Source organism: Oncorhynchus kisutch, linkage group LG12 (genome assembly GCF_002021735.2).
Source record: "Oncorhynchus kisutch isolate 150728-3 linkage group LG12, Okis_V2, whole genome shotgun sequence".
NCBI lineage: Eukaryota > Metazoa > Chordata > Actinopteri > Salmoniformes > Salmonidae > Oncorhynchus > Oncorhynchus kisutch.
In genome coordinates, this window is record NC_034185.2 from 11,332,736 (window position 1) to 11,342,055 (window position 9,320).

The window sequence follows — 9,320 nt, forward strand, 5'->3', positions numbered from 1 at the left end:
GGGCAAAAACCAAATGTCCAGACTCTCCAAAGGCAATTAGTTGGTGTGAAACAATGTATAGGCTATAAAAGCAAAGTAAAGATGAAGCCAAGATCTTGAACTCGTCCGAGGACAAATTTGATGAAATTACACTGGCATTGTACAGACCCTGAGGTTCATGTGCATCTAATCTCAATGGATACCAGCGAAATCTTGAGCACAAGAGTGCTGGCGTCCGGGATTAATAACGAGCCTTAACGAACAATCGTCAGTTCAAACAAAGCATCGACCCTACCGCTGTTTGAAAACCTGATGGATGGGGCTGAAGGGGACCATTCATGATATCAAAATTATATTTAACTGTTGAGGCTAGACAGTTTTATATTTGGGGTTCTGATGGGGTATGACAGTTGAACTACACTCATGAGGCATTAGTACATGCTTGTCAAGAATCAATTGGCATATTCAAATTTAGAAATCATTGCCCTGTTTAGGAATGAGAAAAGGAATACTGTGAAAAGAATCATACCATTGTGCTCTACTGCATAAGTCTATTGAATCAAGACCTGGGTTAAAGTGTTTGTGAGAGCCTGCCTGGAGTGCCGTATGGGTAAGATTCACAGTTTGACTCTTCTATTGGTCAATTGAGACAGGCAAGCTCAATCAAGCTGAGAGCGCATTTGAAATTATTTCATGATGCGAGCCACCAAACAAGTCTCTTGCTCAAAAAAACATGACAAACACACAACAAGCACATTCCATGGGGCAAAGAATTTTATTTCAAGTTAAGATCCATCCAATATTTTGCAACAAGACAGCATTTGAGATACAAAATCCTTCATCACACAGATGGAAGACTTGTCTAACTTTAGTGCCACTAAACGCATTGGGCGGAGTGTATTTCCTTGATGTAGTTAAGATTATTGTTTTTTGAGACAAGGGGGGGGGGTATTGGTGAGAGATGAGAGAAGAGGTCATAAGGTTCTAGAGTGAACACGTTCACTTCTGGTCGGGCATCAGGTCATCGAAGGACTGGCCGCCCTCTAGACGCTTCTCCATCTCGACGAGGGTCTTGACGCCGTCGACAACCATCTGCACCAGCTCCACCTCAGAGAAGCCCAGACGATCGGCGTTGGAGATGTCGAAGACGCCACCTACTGCTGCAGTGTCCACGCCGCCTGAGGAGGAAGAACCGAAATGTACATGTTCAGTACCAAAGACAATGGCGGTGGATAAGACGAGAAGTGCCAGGCCAAACCTGCTCCTGGAGAACCACTGGGCATGCAGGTTTTAGGGCATGAGGAGCAGCTACTTAGCCGAAACACAACTAGGGCTGGAACGTAGCTCCCCGGGAGCGTAGAGAGACTAGACAATACTCCGGGATGCGCTGGACGCTCGCTTAAAGCCAATAACTGCGAGAAGGCACCCCCCCCCTCTACAGTCCCTGAACGAGTTGAGGGGGGTGTTATATGTACGTACCTGTGCCACGCTTCTGCAGCCTCAACCTCTTGAGGATCTCGCCAAACTTCTCGTGCTTGCTGACGTTGGGCAGCTTGACGTGCACGCCGGCGCGCAGCCCTGTGCCCAGGTTGGAGGGACAGGTGAGCACGTAACCCAGGTGCTCGTTCCACATGAACTCATGACCCTTGTCCTTGAACAGGCTCTCGATCTGTAGGGGTCAGGGCGAAGACTGACTTATGTGGCACCATTGTGTTGAGAAAGCAACTGCAGTGTAGGGGACTTTCTAGTTTGAATTTTTAAAAAGGTTACATCCTTTTTGGGACAGTTTTACATTTTGCACTAGATTTTATGTAGACTCCTAAATGGAATAAACCCCAAAGCGATGGTGTGCTATAAACATTTCTTTGAATGTTAGGTGTCGTTCAATGTTATACAATTGTGTGCCTTTGACTGGATTTTGAAATCCTTGAGTCGCACGTCACACACACCTTTGTGAGGCCTGTGCAGAAACGGTGGAACACCTCCTTCATGTTGCCACCCTTCTGCATAGAGATGACCCGTAGATGGTCTTCCTCGTTCACCCACACCAGGAAGGTCTTGCCATCATTGTGCCTGTCAAAAAAAGAAAAAAACATTGGTTCACCGTCAGTTGGAAGGAGACACCGTTAACCATTACGATCAGGGTCATTCTCACTGAAGGCACCCTCCAGTTGGTTCACTGGTGTAGGGTAAGGTGTTCATAGATACTGATCGTTGGTATAAATATATTTTTTTCCCCCACTAATGGTTAAGGTTAGGATGGAGGAGTGAAGCTGATCATAGATCTGTACCTAGGGGAAACTTTATACCAGAGCTTCCTTTAATTCACCACAACAAAGAACAAACTTTGTATCACCATTTGGGAAAATTCCTCATTCTTTTTCACATATGGAATGTGGATTGAAATGTTCAAAAAATGGGGCCTACTGTGACAATAACACCATTGAAGCAGTCAGCTAACTACCCTCCATTTTATCTACCACCATGAGATAAAGGAAGCCATTTTGGACAGGGGGGAAAACTACATGGAGAAAACTCTAGGGCTGGAGCGGGGGGGGGGGGGGGGGGGGGGGGGGTAGGGGGAGACATACCAGATGCCCCTGCCATCGGGCCAGTCTCGGCCCATCCCGGACGCCAGCAGCAGGGGGGAAACAGGTTTGTCGAACAGGAAGTGGTCATCGATCAGCTGTTGCTGCTCGTCGTCTGTCATGTTCTTCAGGGCGTAATACTGGCCATTGAGGTCCCCATCCAGTGATGCTAGACCTGAAAAAAACATGCTAATATCAGTAAAACTACTTCGACTACTTTTCATGTAGGCTTCCTCGTCACCAACTAAAGCACACTGCAAATTTGTAAGAATTAGACAAATCAAGCGGTCATTTGTGCACATTTGTCAATGGTTCCATCATATAAAACATACAGAATAAGTAAGTCTCAACCGATGCCAGTCAGCAGCAAGCCAATTAAAGTGGTATAATTTCAATAGGAGGATTAAACTGGAGTTCCACTTGGTGCTGCCAGGGGGCGGCTGTGGCACACAAACAAGGTCCTGCAGCGTGACTCAAGGAATTGAAGGAGAGGGGCTCGGTTACGTACTTTCGATGGCCATGTTCTCAATGGCGCGTCGCTCCCCACGGCTGCAGTGTGGGGGGAGGCAGAAGCCGCGGACGCTCCTACCAGTTCTCACTCTAGAGCTCAGGACGTAGTTGGGGTCCAGGTCATCCCCACCCTAACAAGACAATGGCAAGAGCTGCATTAGCATGAACGCTAACAGGTATACATTTGATATTGACTGTATAAACCAGGATTGGGGTACAGGGTGTTTTGAAAATAATGGGTCATGTGGCCAGTTTGACCAATATGGATTTCGTATTCCATTTCATATTGGTTTCCTGAACAGTGCTGACTACAGTCAATGACATGGACACATCGAGGCCTTCCCTTGGAGTTTGTAGGGGCCTATGTGGTGAGTCAAGGTGTGCAAGTGTGGAGACTGAGGCGAAGGTTGAATCCAAACTCACCCCCTTCCCCTCAGCTCTCCAGTTGCACATTCACATGTACCTCTGCCAAAAGCTGAGGGAGGGAAAATGATCAATATTGTAGGGGCTAATTAGACTGTCAGATAACCACCAACTGAGCCAACAAGGCTGCAGAGTGAAGTGCTACCCCGACACAGTTGCAATATGTTTGGAGTTTGTAACAGATGAAAGACCTCCCAAATTAAATATTTAACTGTTCCTGAGGTTTGTTTATACATTGGAAAAATGACAGGAGGGATTTGTACATTTGAATTTCAGTCACGTTTACCATTGAAGAGTGGAACATGAATTGCATCATTGAAGAGTGGAACATGAATTACATCATTCAAGTCACCGGTCCCGAAGTTAATGGGTTTATTGATCCCCTCGCCACTCTGGAAGTCACCCTCTCAGTTTAGTCAGCAACACATGACAGAGGGCCCTCCGAGCAAGTTGGTAGGGGGTGTTTTGAGATTCACAGTGAGCGTGTGTGATGATTCAGCGTGGTGTGTATTCTTACCACAAGGTTGTCTGGGTTCAGGTCGGTCTTGTGTTTATCTGAGGGCTTGTATCCACCGTGGCGATCTTCGATGACGGGGTCCAGCAGCTCCTTGAACACCTCGTACGTCTCCTCGTCTCCGGCCACACAGCCCACTGTCATGATGAAGGGGTGGCCTGAAATAGAATAGGGGGAAAAAAGGGTGAAACAGGGCCTATGGACACAAAATGACAATGCAAAACAGTCGCATCAACCCCAAGTGACGATTTCACTGACAAATGCAGTTGCATTGGTTTTGACAATGTTTATATAAGATGGTCAGTTGTGCTTGCAGTCACATTGTTCTTAGTTCCAAAAATAACTCTTCGCCACCCTCCTGTTAGAATAGCAATCTACAGTGAAGCCATTGGGCATTACTACACAGTGGTGATGTTCATAATGTTGTACATGTCTAGGGTTATGAACAACGGTACTCATCTTCAGCTGTTTAATGCTTAGTTACGCTCTTATCCCCCCTAGTACAGCATCCAGTGTATCAAATACAAGGCCTACGTCAGGGTTCTTGGCCCACCAAGTTGTCAAAAAGCAATTTATAAAAACACTTTTAATTAACTGCCTTTTTCGTCAGCATGCTAGTCTAGCTAATGCTAAACTTCCGGCAGCAACTCAACACGAGGCGTCTCATTTTTCCGCTTTAGCATCAGCTAGCTTAGCATGCTGACAAGGCAGTTTAATTAAAATAGTTTATAAAATGCAGAAACTTAACTGTAAATGGCTTTAAGGGAACTTAATATAAAGTGTTACCAGGAAAACTGTTGAAGTTGTCCCACATAAAAGACGTATCCCAATATAGTCAAGGTCTGAAATTATGTTTGTCTAAATACTATCCATTTGGGCTTCTTGCAGTTAATTGGCAGTGTACTAATTAGTTATTTTCAAGCCCCCCCTCCCCGTCCAGTCGCAAAAAAATATGATCAGCCTGCGGCTGAATGTAATTGGTCCCTGGTCTACATGATAATTCAGGGTTCAAAGAGACATGACTCTACAACCTTGGGAATCGAGGGGAATAAAATACAAGGGCTCAACCTTGTCTGTAAGGTCACTTGCTCAGCCATGGTTTGATGTAGACAACTAATGGCTTTGACCTTGCTCAGCCATGGTTTGATGTAGACAACTAATGGCTTTGGCCTTGCTCAGCCATGGTTTGATGTAGACAACTAATGGCTTTGGCTCAGCGAAGGTTGTTGGTGAAGCTGCTGTAATAAATTGTTAAAATAAAATAGGCCTAATGCAGGTATACTTCCATTAGGAAATTAAAAAGGCAATCTGCAGTGGTACATCCATTTTCTGTAACTCTTTCATTATTGAATATAACTTAATGCCTCATGAGCTTAGTTCAACCGTCAGACCCAATCAGAAACCAAAATATAAGCGCTAATAATTATATATATATATATTTTTTTAAGTTCACCAAAACAGGGACAGGAAAAACACTTGTTTCAACTACTACTACTAGACAGGGCAAAATAATTAGGCTTTCCTTTTACAGAACATTGCATTAGTGGCCACAGAACATGCCTTTGGCAACAAGATCACCTTTTCAACAGCAAAGGTTTTTCATAAGGTACATGATTGACATTGCAGCATCCAAGCCCCGGATGAGTGGGTGGACTATAAATACAGCCCTCCCATTTTCTACTGCACTTCACATCGAAACTGCACGACAGACATCTTGAGACAAAAGTCGATATAAAAGCCCCACTGCTATTTACCTGGGTTATCAACCCCAGTTTGAATGACATCATCCACTGTAAATCCACTTGGAGTTTCCTTGTCCCGCAAGTTGGAGTACATCTCTGGAGTGAGCACCTTGGCCATGTGGTTGTTATGCTGGCTCAGGTCGGGGTACTCCTGCTCCGCGGAGTAGTTCATCTTCAGCTTGTTGTGGGTGTTACCGAAAGGCATGATTTCTTTGACCTGTGAGCAAGGATGAACAATGTAATGTTAGTGGCCAAAATAGCCTACCCGGAAAATGAAATCGCTTAGTTTAACGCTGCAATATAACTTTTTGGGTGACCCGAGTTAGACTTGCTTTTCTCGTTGAAAGCTAGTCTAAACCGTAGCTCTGACCTACGTGCGCTATTTATAGGCTTCCCGTTCTTAATGAAATATGCAAAAATGAAACCTTTGTACACCAGCTTCAAAAAGATAATGAAAATATATTTTCACAGCGGTTTTGATAGGTGCAATGATCGCTTGTGTTGTCAAACTGATATTAGGTGGACTGAGTTTTAGCAACCAGGTAATTGCAGCGCGATTTCTGCATAGTGTACCTTTAGTAAAAACGTTGAATAGTTTATTCTGCATGAATTTTAGTTCAGCTAGTAATTTGACATTTTGCAGTAGCTTGATAGTGTTTTCAGTACTTCTGTTTTACATGTACTGGTTTCGTTAACTACTGGAACTACACTCTTCCTGGGAAACTAAATGGGTAAGCAAGTATTTCCTTTTCCGGCATCACACCTGATTAATTCTCATTTGTTTAATAGGCTAAAATGCACATTCTATTAACAGAATGTGAACTATTCTTGCAAATTGTAGTCTGACACTTTAGATTTAAATAATGTATTACTTTTAAGTAACTTTAGTTAAACTTTTGTATTAAGGGTAGCTTTCCACTGTTTGAATAGACGCTCAACTTCAATTCAATTAAATTGGGTTGATCTAATGTGGAAGAGATGTCCAGTGGGTTTCGTGTAGCGTAACTTCTTCCAGTGTTACGTAATTGGTCGTTTGGTAAACTACATTTTTAAAGTAGCTTCCTCAACACTGACGGATTGATGCACTCGTAAAACACACGGTGCAAAGAGGTAACAAAAAAAGCCAACCATTTGCATCCCCTTTCCTCATCATCCGAGATGGTATCCACGTAAGCTACCCTCTGTGCCCAGATCTAGCAACTGTTAATTTCCCTAGAATGTCAAATCTACAACAAATATAATGGATGGATTAAAATGCATGCAGTCAACCATGTTTTAATCCAAATATGTAGGCTACAGTGGACCTTGGATGGAAGCCCTCGACCGAATGCGTAATGCGCAGCACCAAATAATAAGACCTTGCAGATACAAGATGCTGCAAGGTCGTTCGTTGTCGACGTAAACTGCTACCGCAAACGGAAAATACAACCCTTGTATACAAGACTGAGGCAATTTTATCCAGGATATAATTTTACAGTTCGATAAAGATCTTTACATTTTTTTTAAATGTATTATTCATGTGAAACCAAATCACTGACGTCTCCAAATGTCAAGGGTGAACGCGCTTTACCGATATGTTGTCTACAATACCCAAGTCTTTGTTCAAACAAAATTATTTTCTTTTTTTTGCCTTTGTCATCATATTTAAATGCATGTATTAAATACAAGCACATTCGACGCACTATAACAACGGCATACATATGACATTCTTATGCATAGCTGTATTTCTACACATCAACAAAAATATATATCCTACCTTAGGACGTTTTTCTTTGGGAAAGACACAAAATCCCTTTCGACAAGAAACGATCACACCAACGCTTATACTGGTGTCCAGAACTAAGCCGCTTTGCTAGGTTTTATATGCCACAGGAGCTCTCTTGTGATTGGTTACTATTTAGAGTCCCATTCATTCTATTGGAGAAGGAATAACGCAATTGCATATAGCGACAGTGCTGCAATTTAACATCCGAAGACCTCTCAGGTCACGTGGTGCTTTCCTTGACAGCTCTCTTGATTGACAGCAGTTGGAGAGACTTGTATGGTAGCAGTGTCTACATAAAATGTATCCGTACTAAAATGTATCCGTACTGGAAAGGATATTGATATGCTCCTAGTAAGCCTGAACGTCTTCACACACAGAACAACAAGCACTGCCTTTCTCATGTAGCAATGCCATAAACACTACATGACCAAAAGTATGTGGACACCTGCTTGTCGAACATCTCATTCCAAAATCATGGGCATTAATATGGAGTCGGTCCACCCTTTGCTGCTATTAACAGTCTCCACTCTTCTGGGAAGGCTTTCCACTAGATGTTGGAACATTGCTGCAGGGACTTGCTTCCATTCAGCCACAAGAGCATTAGTGAGGTCGGGCACTGATGTTGGGCGATTAGGCCTGGCTCGCAGTTGGCGTTCCAATTCATCACAAAGGTGTTAGATGGGGTTGAGGACAGGACTCTGTGCAGGCCAGTCAAGTTCTTCCACACCGACCTCAAACAATTTCTGTATGGACCTTTGTGCACGGGGCATTGTCATGCTGAAACAAACTGACTTGTTGGAAAGGTGACATCCTATGACAGTGCCACATTGAAAGTCACTGAGCTCTTTAGTAAGGCGATTCTATTTCCAATGTTTGTCTATGGAGATTGCACGGCTGTGTGCCCGATTTTATACACCTGTCAGCAATGGGTGTGGCTGTAAGAGCAGAATCCACTAATTTGAAGGTGTGTCCACATACTTGTGTAGTGTTAGGGCAAAAACCAAAACGTGCACCCAGGGCGGGCCCCAGGACAGAGTTTGGGAGACCCTGGCCTATAGATACCTAGGAAAAAATGTCAGGCTATTTCAGGGGGGGTGGGGGGGTATTGTTGTTCTTGATGATGATTATGATGATATTTAGTAGGTTATTGATAGATATTAATTATTTTATATTTTCATATTCCAGTTTGTGCTTTTGTGTGGCTCGTTTGAGATTACATTTTTAGCATGCTAGCAAATAGCCATAGACTTCCAGTCATTGCGCGAATGCAAGTTAGCAATTGCTCTAGAGCTTGTTAGCAACTTCCTTCAAACTGCACGCAGAGACATAAAAATGGTATCCCCAAATTTCATCTGACTCTGGGGAAGTAGACATAGGGCCTCATTGCCAAAAATCCCAAAGTCTCCCTCGAACAACGTGTGTGGGTAGGCCTATGATAAAAATGCTCAACTGAGGTAACACATTAGAGTTGATGCTGCACAGTTGCCTTCCCCTGAAGGGAGCATTTCTATGAGGCCTAAATATAACATCGTGTTGATGTCTGCGTGGAGATTTTCATTAAGATGAGTCTCTGAAGTTCTAGCCTACTGGTGTATTGTGCTCTCCATTTATCTGAGACAGCAACAATCCAGAAAGACTCAGCATCACTGAAGTAATTCAACAAGAATCCATAGAATCCAATCATTATATTCATTATCCTGTTCAATTGTGGTTTTTGTTGTTGTCGTCGTGTTTGAATCTCCAAAATGAGTAGTGATTGTTTTGTGACATCATCGTAGGAGTGCCGTGCCGCCGTTTCT

The 9,320-nt window shown here is 43.4% G+C and overlaps 1 protein-coding gene across 1 annotated transcript; it reads right to left on the minus strand.

Annotated features, from left to right (window-relative positions):
• Positions 1-735: 735 nt before the first annotated feature.
• Positions 736-7,687, minus strand: LOC109900514 (creatine kinase B-type). The gene is made up of 8 exons (XM_020496166.2): positions 7,513-7,687; positions 5,769-5,973; positions 4,018-4,172; positions 3,076-3,208; positions 2,571-2,742; positions 1,929-2,052; positions 1,459-1,648; positions 736-1,157 (listed from the first exon to the last, which is right to left on the minus strand). The coding sequence occupies exons 2-8, from the start codon at positions 5,959-5,961 to the stop codon at positions 979-981; spliced, it is 1,146 nt and encodes a 381-aa protein (XP_020351755.1). The 5' UTR covers positions 5,962-5,973; positions 7,513-7,687; the 3' UTR covers positions 736-978.
• Between the last annotated feature and the right edge of the window lie 1,633 nt (positions 7,688-9,320).

Coding starts and splice junctions, on each gene's coding strand:
- LOC109900514 (XM_020496166.2), bottom strand. CDS start 5,961: ATGCCTTTCGGTAACACCCACAACAAGCTGAAGATGAACTACTCCGCG. Junction 2,053..2,570: donor CCCGATGGCAGGGGCATCTG/GTATGTCTCCCC, acceptor TTTTTTTGACAG/GCACAATGATGGCAAGACCT. Junction 1,649..1,928: donor TCTGCACAGGCCTCACAAAG/GTGTGTGTGACG, acceptor TGACCCCTACAG/ATCGAGAGCCTGTTCAAGGA.